General features: G+C 43.8%; 1 protein-coding gene across 1 annotated transcript in view; it reads left to right on the top strand.

Moving 5' to 3' along the window:
- The window catches only part of MGMT (O-6-methylguanine-DNA methyltransferase), a 150,453-nt gene extending 134,709 nt beyond the window's left edge, over positions 1–15,744 (top strand). Inside the window, exons 6-7 of the mRNA XM_030487579.1 lie at positions 7,150–7,289; positions 14,562–15,744. Coding sequence (XP_030343439.1) covers positions 7,150–7,289; positions 14,562–14,693 — 272 coding nt within the window. The 3' untranslated portion in view covers positions 14,694–15,744. The remainder of the gene's footprint in view (positions 1–7,149; positions 7,290–14,561) is intronic.
- Positions 15,745–15,805: the final 61 nt, after the last annotated feature.

The following is a 15,805-nucleotide window of genomic DNA, read 5'->3' on the forward strand; positions in this document are numbered from 1 at the left end:
CACCCAGTCCAACCATTCCCCAGCACTGCCAATGCCACCACTAACCCATGTCACTGCGGGCCTTGTCTACACGGTGTGTGAACACTTCCAGGGATGGTGACTCCAGCACTGCCCTGGGCAGCCTGGTCCAATGCTTGGCAACCCTTTCCGTAAAGACATTTTTCCTAATATTCCACCTAAAACTCTCCTGGCACAGCTTGAGGCCATTTCCTATCACTTCTTACTTGGGAGAAGAGACCAACTCCACCTCACTACAACTTCTTGTCAGGCAGTTGTAGAGAGCAGTAAGGTTTGGTAGCTTCCTCGTGGAGGGATGTTTATGTCTTTAGTTTTGGCACAGATGAAGCAGCAGGGCTGAGCGCTGGGCTCCAGCACACCACGCTGCTGTGATTAGAAGGCAGTGCATCATTTACACGTGCAGTGAGGGGTTTGTCCCTCTGAACTCCCTGCCTCAGTAATTCACAGTGACACAACTTGGTTGGTCAAAACAGGAGAGTAAAGTTTAAGAGGGAACTTGGGCGCTGGCACAGGGTGCCCAGAGAAGCTGTGGCTGCCCCATCCCTGGCAGTGTTCAAGGCCAGGTTGGACACAGGGGCTTGGAGCAACCTGCTCTAGTGGAAGGTGTCCCTGCCCATGGCGGGGGCTTGGAACTGGATGAGCTTTAAGGTCCCTTCCAACACAAACCAGTCTCTGATGCTATGATTCTGTGATTTTCCATCCACAAGGACTTACAAGAGATTGAGACGTGCAGAGATACCTGCCATGGTGCAGGAGGGGGTGGACCATGCGCTTCCCCTTCACTGCCTGTTGAACAGATCATTACGAGTTGGTAACAGCAGATAAATCATAGAATCAAAATAAAGACACTTGTGTTCATAGTCCGATATTGCATCATTGGGCCCAACTGTGATTGAGGTAGATGCAAGGAAAAAAGGAAATGCAAAGAGATAATGCCAAGGGGGAGGAGGATGATGCTCCCCAGGTCTCTGAGTACCAGTGTGTTAAGGAAATCCTAGTGCAGGAAAATGGGATGGAGTCTCAGGAATCGGCATAGAACTGGTGTCAGAGGAAAATAAATTGTTTTTATGCTTACCTTCATCCCCTCTGCAATGTAAGACTTGGCTGCCACATTTTGTTGGCTGGGAAGAGACTGATATTTTCTCTGTCTCTTCATCCAAAGCATTTGTTCTCCTCTCCTGTAGCAATTGCAGCTCGGTGTATTACCTACAGCTCAGAGGATAATCAGGTGGCTTCTTCATTTAACTGTACCACTGCTGCAAGCAGCTGCACAAATCACCTGGCAGGGGATGCTGTGCAATGACATGGTCTGTGCCGTAGCCCAAGAGGGACTTGTCAAGTGCTTTGCAATTTCCTCCATCTTACCGGTCCACAGACTCCAAAACCCAGCCCCAGCCTGCTCGGGGATGTCATGGCATTCAATGTCTGGGATGAATATTTAGCTTAGATGAAGTTGCTAATGCTTAAGGAGCCGGTTTGCATAAAACCCTTGCTTGGGTTTGAATTTGGAAGTGGGAATAGGGGGGAGTTTGCAGTGTGCCACGGGCAGGGGATGTAAATGGCTGGTGCTGAGCATCAGGCTCCTCATTTCCATCAGCTCTGAATTTATACTCTGCTCTTGCAAGTGCATAGCCAACTGCTAGTAAAGCTATTGCACGAATAAATGGGTCACAATATCAGTTACCACTCAGGTAAAACACCCACTGACTTGTGAGGAGTTTAACCTGCAGAAATACTGCTGGATGAGGTCCATGGAGAGTTACTTGCTTCTAAGGGTAGAATTTGGCCCCACAACACCTTCGGCAGTCTGAAGGGAGCTGCATTTAAAACTGTGTTAAACTACAGATCAGAAACAGCTCCATTAATTGGGGTTTAACATCGCTCGGCCACGTGTGCCAACCCAAACGCTGTATGTATTAGAAGAAAGCATATTGGCACATTTTTCACTTAAGTGATACAGATATATAGTACATTTATAAATTATAGTTGTGTTTCTGTGTTATTATGTTACATATTTCAAACACAGACATGCATAGGCAATACATAAAAGCGTTACAAAAGCGCTCCCCTAGCCCACATTTCCCTTCATGGTGACCTGTGGGAGAGCACGAGATAACACCAGAGCTGTGTTATCAAATGCTCTGCTGTACTCTGATGGGTTTAATATGGACTGCCTTATATTTATGAACTGATGTTGTTAATCTTGTTAAATATTTATTCATGGAACTGTATCTGCAGGGCAGTATTCAGGTAATAGTAGAAGAGGTGGGACAGGGATTGTATTGGGGTAGAAATGGGCACTGCTGGGTCTGCTGCAAAGACTTGCATTGGAAGGAGCAATTGACTGTTGTCAGTGCTACATGCTGAGTTGGGTTCGGGTTTTGATGTTTTGAATGCTTATGACATCTGCTTCAGTGGTTGCTAGTTCTGGAGTCAAAATACGTTGCAGTTGACCTGAATTTATCTACAGATAAATCATAGAATCCCAGACTAGTTTGTGCTGGAAGGGACCTTAAAGCTCATCCAGTTCCAACCCCCTGCCACGGGCAGGGACACCTTCCACTAGAGCAGGTTGCTCCAAGCCCCTGTGTCCAACTTGGCCTTGAACACTGCCAGGGATGGGGCAGCCACAGCTTCGTAAGGATGCATATGAACCTTATGTATGCATTAAAGTATCCTTTGAAATCCTTTAATAGCAACTATTAATTGCATTTTATACCATAGAGTACCAATGGCCAGGGACTTGTAGCCATTGAAGAAGGTAAGAAAAACATTTCTTGATCTGCCTCATAACAAAAGCAAACTATAATTAAATGGGTAAGAGACTAGACAAGCGTTTATCTCTTCCATGTATCACTTGGTAGCTCAGTCTAGGGAAGGGTAGCAGTGATTGTTACTATTCAGATTGGTTATCTAGTGTTGAGGTGACAGGGGGTTGGAACTGGAGGTCCTTTCCAACCGAAACCACTCTATTATTCTATGGTTGCTGTTTAGGTGATGTGCATAATAGGCCTTTAATGGCCCACTTAATAGTGAAAGAGGTTCAAAACTGCTGAAAATTAGCACTCCTGCTTTTGTTAACTGTTGACACACTTGCCTGTAGTCACTAAAAGTTCTTTGGGTTGAATATGAATCTGTTCTTCCAAGGTTCAAGAGCCAAATTAAGTTTTCAGGATTAGGTGGGAGCTCATGCTGCTGTGAGAACTGCAGTTCTGTGGACAAGCTGGGGTAGTTTTGAAGTGTTAGGCTTGAGTATTTATTTTTACCAAGAGCGATAACAGTGAAAACAGGTAAGTGTAAAAGCAGACAAAGTTGTCTATGTGGTACCCAGACAGGCTGTGAAAAAGCTATGGAGAAGAGGTGAGTTTATAATTTACTGTTATATATATAAAACTGTTTTTTTTGCATTTGCAAAAGCCTTGGGGAAAAAAAAAAACTAGCAAACAAACAAAAATACCAACCAAAAAAGGCCACAGGAAAACTGGCATGCCCAGCAGTCGGGGGATTGGAGGAAATGTTAGTTCCCCTTGAGAAGGCAAAACATGGTCTGGCTTTAATCCCCCTTAATCGACGGGATTAAAAAGGATGTCAGATCAGACTGTGTATCTTTGGAACCTCTCTTGCCCCAAGAACTATGAAAGGAGATACAGAGGGGGCAGGAAAGGACTGATGGTGGTGACTCTGCTCTTCCTCCCACCCACCCTGCCTGCCCCAGGCTGAGACCCTCAATAACACAATCAATGCTCTGGCAGCACCTTATTAGATAGCAGCGTATGACTTCGCTTCTTTGTACTAATAGCCACCTTCAATTACACTGTTAAAAGTTATGATATAGCTGGTATTAAAGTAAAGAAAGACAAAGAGTTGATTTTCACTCTTTTTATCCCCATGGATGTAATGTTTATATGGAGAATTGAAGTCTAGCTGGCTGTTGAGAGTCACCTCTGAGGTGTTTAGGCGTTAACAGGAGGTTCAGGGCACATAACTCCTTTTAGGGACGTGTATCTATAAATATTAATTTCAGATAGTTCTGGCATCCACTTTTGGCATTGCTTTGCCAATGTACCAAGCAGTTGGCAGGGCTGATAGAACTGCACAATTATGAGGGTTTTGGACCGCCGGGGAATGCAGCAGTGATGTCCATAGGAGGAAGACATCCAGGAAGTCATTCACCCATCACCTGTTGTTAAATAGGAGTTGTTCAGCCTGGAGAAGAGAAGGCTCCTTAAGGGGAGACCTTAGAGCAGCTCCAGTGCCTAAAGGGGCTCCAGGAAACCTGGAGAGGGGCTTTGGAGGCGGGCCTGTAGGGACAGCACAAGGGGAATGGCTTTAACCTGCCAGAGGAGAGACTGAGATGAGCTCTTAGGCAGAAGCTCTTCCCTGTGAGGGTGCTGAGGCGCTGGCACAGGGTGCCCAGAGAAGCTGTGGCTGCCCCATCCCTGGCAGTGTTCAAGGCCAGGTTGGACACAGGGGCTTGGAGCAACCTGCTCTAGTGGAAGGTGTCCCTGCCCGTGGCAGGGGGTTGGAACTGGATGAGCTTTAAGGTCTCTTCCAACCAAACCAGTCTGTGACTCTATGAAACCCTCCCAACTATCTTTGTGGTCTCATGGATGAAGCAGCTGGGGACCTCAGGGCTTTGGAGACATTAAAACTCAACTCAGTGTGTTGCAGAGGAAGGAGAAAACGTCTGATACTCTCATTCGTATGATGTGGTTTGGTTCAGTCATTGCTCTGCTGGCATCTCCCTCTCCAGGATGGCGCGGGCATCCTCAGCTCGCGGAGGTATGAAGTGTTTCCACGTAGCGAGAGAATCTGTGTGTGTTAATTTTTATGTGCATATTTTACAGCACTTTATAATGATATTTAACAGCATAAAATGTTGGCACACACTGAAAATTGGTGAAAGTTCAGCCATCTAATTTGGGCAGGTTATGCTTACAGGCACTCACACTTGCAGACAGTTTAATAACAGTATTTGGCACTGTCTCTTCGAGCTGCTTAAACTAATTAATGCATTTGCTCCCTACAGAATGAAATTGAGTTTTCAGATACATTTATAAAATGATGTGCATGATTGCTAAATATGTCATTCTTTTGAACTATAACTTTGAGTGGTTTATGTGGGTGCAGAGACAGTATATATTCTCCCATGAAAAATGTACAGTGGCTCTGGAAAGAGGATAATCTCTGCCCTGGCTTGTCAGAAGAGGATAATCTCTGTCCCTCTTTTAGCCTGTTAAAAGGTACTCAGTAATTTGGGCATCACCTGGCACAGGGATGGTATTACTGGGGGGCATCTGGAGATGCTCCATTCTCGTGCTTGGTGCTCCATCAGCTGCACCCGCTTTTCCCCTTATTCCCACAGCTTTCAGGTTATGGGTCCGTCACTTCCTATTCCACAACCTCTGCTGCCAAAATGAGGGCAAAAAAGGGGAGTTTTTGGACTGAAGCCCCAGTGATGTGCAGTCGCTGTGCTTCACTGATATAACAGATGACATCAGGCAATAATTCCCCGAGACCCCTGAGCAGGGGAGGTTAACACTAATCTCGCCGGCTTGAAAAGAAGGTTAAAACAATAATAAGTAACAATTTGATTTGGAATAAACCTTTCTGAAGAAATCACAGTAAACAAAATCTGTTTGCCTAAGGAAACCCTCCCAGCAATCAGCTACTAACACAACTGCTTGTGCTAATGAACCCAAAGCTGTTAATGTGGTTTCTTCAGTTAAATTGATTCATGAATTTTGAAGAGAACATTATCTAATGAATTTTCTTTGAATAGAAAGCAATTAAAAGGACAAATCAGTCTGATTAACCCCAAAGTCACCCTACTGCCACAAATGGTGTACAGTTTGAAATTATATCATAAAAAACTAGAGCAGATTTGCTATCTCTTTGCCCTCTACTAATCCATGTAAATTAATGAACAACAAAGTTAATTTCTTTGATGACCCTTTTCTCGTATCACCTGGATTATGCTGATGTTTAATTTGCTTAATGTTATAATAAAGACTAAACAGATTTTTTTCAATGGAGTGATTATCATTCCCTTCAGTTAAGAAGTGATTTTTATTATTTAACACACACATAATGGTGTATGGGTTTCCTTTAAGACCAAAATCACATTTCACTATGTTCCTGGGTAACATAATCAATGTCTTTTTTGACAACTAAAGAAAGAAAACGCTTTTAATCAGTTTGTTTCTTTGCCAAAGCAGGAGGCTGGGGGAAGGGGCCTCTTTTCCTTTCCTTTTTTGCCTTTTTTCTTCTCTTTTTATTCACCAGCTCCCTCAGTAAGTTATTCACTAGTTAGATCTTCAAAGCTTTTGCAAGTGCCTTGGAAGAGCGATAAGTGTTCAACCCAACTGAAATCCGAATGCATCCATCAGGTTTTCCTTTTATAAAGGGTTGGGAAGGTAAAACCCCGGGATGCAGAAGGAAACTGGTCCTAATGCACTTGCTTATTCATTATTCCAACCGTTGAAACACTTAGGAGCAATTTGCTGGTGAATTAGAATTAAAATCATGGAAGATACATTATATTTTGTTTCGGAGCCCTGTATCATTAAGGATGTGCTGTATATTCAAGGTCATGGCTAGTCCTTACGTCTTGTAATGTCTGCAATGCTGAGCAGTAGCTTGGGGGTCTCGACTATAAAATGCAGTCAGGCAGGATAATACCGAGTCCACTGGCTCTAGGGCTTCTTGTGCCACGTGTCCCAGCTGAAGTTGGAAATTAGCTGGAGATGCGAGGGCTTTGTCAAATAGGTAGAGCCGGTTATATCTTCTCTTTTTAATTTGACTCTATGCTAATTTATACTCTGCCAATTTAATGGGAAAACCACATTGTCTGAGTTAACGGGATAATTGTACTCGAAGCAAATTAAAAATATAGGAAAATCAAAGCCTTAAATCCTTTTTTTATAGTGATCAGTTACTTGAAGCGCTCTTTCTAATAATCATGTCTTTAAATGTAGTAATATAGGACACAATCACAGGACAGTGCGTTAGGGCTGTTTCCATTTAAATGAGAAAGCCACTATTGAGACTCTGCGTTGGGGTTTTGGAGTCTTTTATCTTGGGTTTCTTCGGCCGTGCATGCAAACAGTGCTCACTTCATCTTCCCTGCAGATTCCTTCACCAGCAGAGTGCTGTGGACCCTGTTGAGAGAGGTGAAGGTTGGAGAGGCCGTTTCCTACAAGCGCTTGGCAGACCTGGCAGGCAACAGCAAAGCAGCGAGGGCGGTGGGAGGAGCCATGAGGAGCAACCCTGTAAGTTCATGTCGACTTTGAAATGAAGTTGGTGGAAGATGCTGGATTTAGAGAGCTGCGAGGGTTAAATGGCATTAGATTAAATTTATCTGCTCTGAAAACTGGTCTACCATGGGTAATAAGGTCAGTAAGTGTTTTTAATCAGCAATAATGCACAACCCGGTTCAATAGGATTTATTCCCTACCATTTATGGTGTTTGATTTGAAAGAGAAACACTTCTTTTAATTCATCAGCCGCTACACATTTTGTTGTTCTCAGACATTCTGATACATTCTTAGGTGAGGGATGTCTTTTACCCAGTATCTGAAGGGGCCTACAAGGATGTCAGAGGGGAACTCTTCATCAGGGACTGTAGCGATAGGACAAGGGGTGATGGGTTCAAACTGAAACATGAGAGATTTAGGTTAGATCTTAGACAGAAGCTCTTCCCTGTGAGGGTGCTGAGGCGCTGGCACAGGGTGCCCAGAGAAGCTGTGGCTGCCCCATCCCTGGCAGTGTTCAAGGCCAGGTTGGACACAGGGGCTTGGAGCAACCTGCTCTAGTGGAAGGTGTCCCTGCCTGTGGCAGGGGGTTGGAACTGGATGAGTTTTAAGCTCCCTTCCAACCCAAACCAGTCTGGGATTCTATGAGTTTCCTGGATTTGAACTGGAGGGAGTAGTGCTCCAGGTTAGGCCTGTGGATTTTGGAAAAATGGTCTGTTATCATACTTGGTCTCTGTCTATCTTCCCAGTAGTTAGCTTTCCATTTTAGTTATCCCCGTTTAGCTTTGCACATGTATTTATGCACCTGAATCACACTGGTCAGTGTGAGTGAGGTTGGTGAGAGCCAGCGGGTTGTATATCCTTGTGTGGCTGGTTCGGATCCCACTAGAGCAGCCCCATCCCAATCCTGAACTGGAGGGTTTCTGGGCTGGTATGGATGCACGAGGAAGGAGGAGGCAGTTTGATTCCCCAAACCCTCAACGTTTGGCCTTTGGACTGCAGGAGCAGCATCCACATGGTTCAAGTTTGGGTGGTTATAGAGTAGCAGGGGCAGCCCAAGACATCCCACATGGGACTGATGCTGCAGCAGCTCATTCCTGGGTACAGGAAAGGAAAAGCTGGTAAAGAGAACACTGCTGTATCTGTCTTTACCCATCCCCTTGCTACTTTGGCTCTAAAAGATAAAAAAACTCTGATTTCTATTACTATCACTGTGGCCTTTTTGGCCATTCTTCAGCGTATTTTCCCTCATTACCACTTGCCCTGAGCAACATGTGTCTTTCCATACCCAAATTCCTCTCCTATTCTCCAGCATTATACCTGCTGTAATCTTTGACCTCCTGTGTTGTTTTTACATTCAGTCCTCTCAGTATTTTCTTTAATAAGGTACATATGAGACTGCAACATGCAGTTGCAAAGTGAGTTAGAAAATCTGCTTTCTCAAGAGCTGGTGGCTTTGCCTGTAGAAATAACAAAGGTGAAAGGGTTTTGCAGTGCCACTTGTTATCTTTATATTTCACCTCATTCATAAAATCAACCTGCAAAGGTAACCTGCATATTATGGCTCATAACCATGTAAAGGTTTATGTGGGAAACATGAAAAACATAGTGAATAGGTGCTCATATTGAAGTGCCAAAGGACTATGTGTGTGTTTGTATGTGGAATATGCATGAAATTCTAGATTAACTACAGATGTGTAGAGATAAAAACGTGTTTTGGAATGGGCAGGGCTCTCATTACAGCACTGGTTTCTATGTTTTTTTTATCATCAGCTTTCTATTATGAACTATTAGCATGGCATTATATTAACATAGCTCTTTTTCCCTAAAGCTATACATTATTATCGATAAAATGCTTAAAAATCTTCTGCTGGGGACAGAAAACACTGGAGCCATCAGATGGGGTGGGAAATAACAATAATAAGATAGGACCCCATTTAAAAAAACCAGCAGTTGCTTTGCTGTATATTTTCAGAACTATTTTCATCCTCCCTCACAGGGGAAAAAGCAGGAATTTTCACACCACAACCTGCTGTTACTGCTACTTTGGATGCTGCTGCTCCACTGCAGCCTGAGGGCAGAGCTGGGTACATTTCTAGGCGATAGCAATTACATATCCTTTTGCACAACACTATATTGTTATTCTTTGAGAACTGTTTCCTGTAGGTTTGCATTGTATTGCCTTATCTTAATGTACACCAGATGATATTGGAAAGCATTCCATCATATTAAAATAGTTTGTATTGTCAAGTACAATACGGTGTATTGACAAAACGGAGCTTTATGCTGCTTATATGAGCTGTTCCATAGGAAAATCTGATAGAGGCTTAAAATATCAGGGTGTACTTCTTTATTGAGCTTAGAAGCTTAAACCCATTAGACATGATGTGAGTTTCTATGGTAGTATGCTACCTGCTCGGAATGGTAGGGTACCTGGGAAGCTGGTATGTGTATAAACACCCTTGCGGTCTGTTTATCAGATGAGATATTGAGCTCTGAATCTAACTAAACAGTTCATTAAACCGAACACGTCATCTGGGCTGCAGCATCATTAACGTGTCGGCGCAGAATGCAAAGAGCTGTGGTGTTAACAACTGCTGCACCTGCAGCACAAGCTTTGGGAAGGAAACACCACGTTGGAGATGCAATTGCTTTGAAATTGGTGCAGAAATGGGATGTTTTGTTAAGCAGCAGATTAGTGATTCTTGTTTGCGGGAGGGAAGCTGGTGCTAGTGAATACTTGTATGGGGAACGTGGAGTTGAAGTGGATCCTTCCATTAATGATCGCTGTGGAAGATGTGCAAAATAGCAAAATGAGTATGTTAGCTCCTTGAGATGCTTCTTATGATTAAAGGTATAAATTATAAACAGGATTAAATCATAAACATGATTTAATGAGGGTAGTAATAACTGTAAAAATGAGCATTTGAAATAAGCCTGAGCCCAGCATTGCCTTGTCCCTCAAACGCGTTAATAGTATTGCCAGTCTCACCCTCTTCCATGAAATACCAGAACATTCCCCCCCTTCTGCAAATCAGGGATTGGTCTTTAATTCCAGTAGCGTGCATTCCACGGGTTTCCCTTTGTAGTTGGTTTGCTTCCCATAATTCATACCATGACCTTCAACTTTATGAGAAGCTGGAATAGGTGCCAGCAGCAGCTGAGAGAGACAACATCTCTGCCTCGATTCATGCCAAGGACATGGTGGGGCTGGCTCACCTTTTGCAAGGGAAACTTCAGATAGTTTGCTGTGGTTCACAGTGATTGCAAGGTCTGTGGTCCTCAAAGGGAACCCATAAAGTTCAGTTAAAAATCTCATTAGACTGGTAGAGGAGGATCAAAAAGAAATCACAGAGACTCATGGGAAATGGCGAGTGTTGGGCTGATTAGTCCAAGGCCATCCTAAATCACTGTTCTGTGCCTTAAATATGACATCTTCAGTGGTCTGATAAGAGCAGTCGTAGCTGCATATGTTGGGTTTTGTATTCTCTTCACTTGTGTTGCTGTTTAGGCTAAAGCCTGGCCAAGTCTACAACTTTATGTTAATATTGGTCTATCCTAAATCAAGGATATTATTCAGCCAGAGTGTTTTAAACAGACCTTATAACAGCTTCCAGTATCTAAAGAGGCTGACAAGAAATCTGGAGAGGCGCTTTGGACAAGGGGAATGGCTTTAACCTGCCAGAGGGGAGATTGAGATGAGCTCTGAGGCAGAAGCTCTTCCCTGTGAGGGTGCTGAGGCGCTGGCACAGGGTGCCCAGAGAAGCTGTGGCTGCCCCATCCCTGGCAGTGTTCAAGGCCAGGTTGGACACAGGGGCTTGGAGCAACCTGCTCTAGTGGAAGGTGTCCCTGCCCGTGGCAGGGGTTGGAACTGGATGAGCTTTAAGGTCCCTTCCAACCCAAACCAGGCTGGGATTCAATGATTGTGAAGTATGGATTTGAAATGTTGAGGACACATAAAGCTACTTGTGCATTAATGCCTTTGGTGGCTGGCAGTAACCCAGGCCCATGCTACATCACACTGTGGTCAGGGAAGAAGGGGAGGAAAAGCAATAGGACATGAGTAAACAGAAAGATGACTTTTTCCTCAGTGTGATTCTTGCTGTACGTTATAACATGGCATTTCAGCTGCCTCCATCAGGCTGATCCACTTTTGACAGGTTGGCAGTTTCAGGAGGTCTCCAGCCCATCCCCAGTATAACGGGACAGTCAGGATTCCATTGCCTCCAATAGAAATCCTGCAGCGATCGGAGCTCCTCTGCTCCATCCTCAGCCGGAATTCACTAACCACAGCTCGGAGGCGATCGATTCCTCACGCAGGGAGTTTTTTTCCCCACCTTTTTTCTAAACAAAAGCATTATCGAGGAGTTAGTTTATTCACAGATTGCCACGAGCGTTAATGACCGCCCCAGCCTTGTTCTGCCAGTCACCCAGATGGCTGTTGATAAAGATTTAGCATCATGTTCTGAGTGTCAGGGCTGTCAGTAGTGCTGAACCATTTGACCAGAAGAAAAAACGCACAGGGAGCTATTGATTACAGCTTCTCAGTGTCACTTGTTCACCAGGATTTAGGTATTGATGAGGCTGCGAGTGAAAACAAGCTCTTTCCCTTGTGGGCCTCTACCCAGAAGAACAAAAGCAAAAGTTGGAGAAAATATTCAGCTGGTGCCGGAATCAGAGGGACTCTGTTATTGATCCGAGGGCCCCTTCATGTTATTTTTGTTGGAGACAAATCTATGGGTTTGGAAGTTTTATAGCGTTTGAGGTAGAGGCTGTGGAAGTGATGGATTCGTGTATTAGATGAATTAGATTTCACAGCATGAAGATTTCAGCAGAGCTATAATATTATGAGCTGCTTGGTTATTGATAAAAATTACATTAAATGTAGCTGAGGCATTAAAGCTCCAGACTGGGGTAGTACTCCCTCTAAAATGTCCTTAGGGCCCTAATAAATTTTAGCAGGTTTAATTATTTTAGTAGGCTGAACATTGTCACCACAATTAAGCCAAACTGAAGCAATATTCAATATTTTTAAATTACAGCCCTGATGCAGCCTTTGTACCACATTTTCTTTTCCATCCAATGCTATGGAAGGTGATGTAGTGGCACTTGTGTGTGTTAGGACAAACTCAGTGTGGAATTCTTTATGTCAAGCATGGAAAAAGCTGCATTTATTTCATGCCCTCTTCTTCATAGTATCCCAGACTGGTTTGGGTTCGGAGGGACCTTAAAGCTCATCCAGTTCCAACCCCCTGCCACGGGCAGGGACACCTTCCACTAGAGCAGGTTGCTCCAAGCCCCTGTGTCCAACCTGGCCTTGAACATTGCCAGGGATGGGGCAGCCACAGCTTCTTCTTGCTTAATGTAAGTGGCTCAACCACTGCATTAATGAACAGGTCCTGCACCAACCCAGGGATCATCCAAGAGCCCACAGTTCCCACCACCTGAAAATAAAGATTTGTAGCTTTACCATCAAAATACACTGATTTTTAAGGACTTGGAAATTAACCTTGGAGATGTTTTTACAGTGTGTTATTATGGCTTGTTATGGCTTTGTCACTCCAGAAAATCTGGCTGCAGTAACTTGTGCATGCGGATTGTGAAGACAGAGAAATCCCAAACCAGAAACCTTCCAAACAGCAACTTCTTTAATGTCATAAAGCAAGATCATGATGGCCTCATGTAAAGGTTTTATTGGTGCTCACTGGCGTTATCACGGGTGCATAATTCACTTATGGCATCGTCAGCTCCAAATACAGCAGCTATTTATAAGCATTTCTTTATTAAACCTTGATTAACAATAAGCACCTCTGTGTGTTCCCATTTAATGTGGTAGCCTATGGGATTGAGATTGAAAATCTCAGCCATTGAAGTTACTTAACAAAACCAAAAGACTACCAAAAAAACCACCCATTTGTAAAGGTCTGGCCAGTAGCTGTTCAGGGTTTGTGTGTTCCAGACTCAAATATGAGCAGAGCTTGAAAAGAACTGAAATAACTATTAAACGGGATTAAAATAAGTCAGTGTAAAGTATGTAATTTGTGTGTCTGCATAGAAATAAATCACACTTCTTGACTTAAAATATCCCAATTGGTGAAAAACTGCACTTTTTAGTGAGTTGCTTTCACAGCTCTATCATTGCAATGGAATTACTATACAGTTACCAAAACACATACAGGGTGATTAGAGATGATGTATTGCATTTTTTATGGTGTGTACTTCAACTATGATAATCACCTGTAATAAAAAATAAATAAAAAATGCATTTATGTACTTCTCTATGATCAGTCTCTCATGTAACTCCTTGCATTGATTTCTCCAAATCCATGACATTTGGCTATAAACGATACAAAGGAGAAGCAGGAGGAAATAAGTTCTTAAATTGGTTAAGCCTCCTGAATTAAATCTCTCCTGTTGGAGGTTTTAACAATTCACAACCCGTTTTGCATTGACTTGATGTTAAATAATAAATAGCACCTTGTTCGTATGGTGAATTTTTCTGCAGCGCATGTAGAGGTGCTATAGCGAGAGAAGGAGCAGGGGCTTGGGAAGCTCGATTCTGGAAGTGCTCTTCTCAATGGGCCGTTTTCTTCCGGAAATATGTCATCTTCCATCCTGGGGTGATGGTTAAGAGTTGTCCTGTACCCTCTTGCTATCCTCATCTGCGTTTTGGGTCTACGAGGCTTCATCACCCACCCGGAGCAATGAGGGTTTGACTGCTGGTGCAGAGCAGGAACATATGCTTCTGGCAGAGAAGTTTTTATAGATGGGATTTAATATATCATGGAATCCCAGAGTGGACTGTGTTGGAAGGGACCTTAAAGCTCATCCAGTTCCAAGCCCCTGCCACGGGCAGGGACACCTTCCACTAGAGCAGGTTGCTCCAAGCCCCTGTGTCCAACCTGGCCTTGAACACTGCCAGGGATGGGGCAGCCACAGCTTCTCTGGGCACCCTGTGCCAGTGTCCCACCACCCCTTTTTATGTCTTTACGTCATTTTTGTGTATTAAAATTTCTGTCCATACTTACATTTTCCTAAGAACTGGGTTCATCTTTTGAGCCCATGATCAGCCCCATTCCTGCATCCACTACTCCCTTTCCTCCTTGACCACAGTGGGACTCCACCACGGGCTCTTTATCATTGACCCCACCAGCAGAATCTCTTATCACGGACCCTTCAGCCCATGTCCCTGCAAGTCTACTGGTTTAGCAGCAGATTTATGGACATGGTCCCCATCCACTTCTCTCCACCTCACCCTTTGCTCTCTTCCTCTTTTTGTCTCTTCTGCAGATCGCGATTATAATCCCGTGCCACAGGGTGATCTGCAGCAGCGGGCAGAGTGGCAACTACGGAGGAGGCAAGCTCCTGAAAGAGTGGCTTTTGTCACACGAGAAGCTTCAGCAAGAGAAGGCAGCGTATTGATGCAGCTCAGCCACGGCCGCTAACCAGCCAGGACATGCAACGTGGATACTTGGCTTATAACAAGCTCTCAGAGCACCCAGCAGAATTCAGAGAAATGGTAAATATTTGAGTGACACAGAAATATAATGCAACATCCAAAGTGAAATGTGTGGTGGCACCACTATATTAAAAAAGCGGGATGTGTCCTGAGGGATGCAGCTCGTCTGCCCTTGGTTTTACATTTTACAGCAGAATGACTACAGCGGTCCAGACCGGTTGTGCATGGTGTTTGTTCCCATCTCCAGGCCTGGTTTGTTCTATTTTTAATGTCCATTAGAGCACAGGGAAGGGAATGGGAGGAACGTGGCAAATGTGAGGTGCAAGCCCCACAAGGAAGCATCTGACTTGCTAAGGGGGCATCCCACAAGCCCCCTGCCTGGGTTTCTCCTCACTTCTTTAGAGCTCGGAATGGGGTTTTACCTTAACAGGCATTAACAGAGCACACCGGGATGGATTTAAAAGCAAGTGGCTGTTGGATTGCTTGTTCCCAGCTTTTCTTTTTGTATTATGAGGGATGCGGATACAGTTTTTCACTGGTGCAAAAAGCAGGGTGGAAGAAAAGCTGTTGGCAAGCTGCATGGAAACTGTGTTTGAAATAAGCAGTTTGGTTAGCACAACTTGGGCAAAATACTGGGAAGCTCATCACAGGTTCATCTCTGTCAGCAGCACATTTCCTTTTACCATCTGATTTTCTCTCTTTAGCTTTTTGCATTTCTGTGTTGTGTGAAGCGAAAGGATCCCACTATTCAGGAGATATTAAAGCTTACTTTTGCAGTGGTTTAAGCAGGGTTCTCTGCAAGTACCAGCCACCAGAAGCTGAAATTTTCAGTATGGGAATCATAAATCCTAACATGGAAATAGTGATTTTTTTATGTGCTTGATCATATTTTCATAGATGTCTCTTTAGAAAAGGCCATTGCTAACCAAAAAATTACTGTGTTACGATGCGTTAGTTAATGTGGTATTATTGATACCCCCGAATTACTTCAATAAAAGAACTGCTTTGCATGTACAAGTGTCTTTGTGTGTGTTTATAAATAAAACACAGTGTGTGATATATGGAGAAAATAAAC

This window comes from Strigops habroptila, chromosome 5 (genome assembly GCF_004027225.2).
Source record: "Strigops habroptila isolate Jane chromosome 5, bStrHab1.2.pri, whole genome shotgun sequence".
Classification (NCBI taxonomy): Eukaryota; Metazoa; Chordata; class Aves; order Psittaciformes; family Psittacidae; genus Strigops; species Strigops habroptila.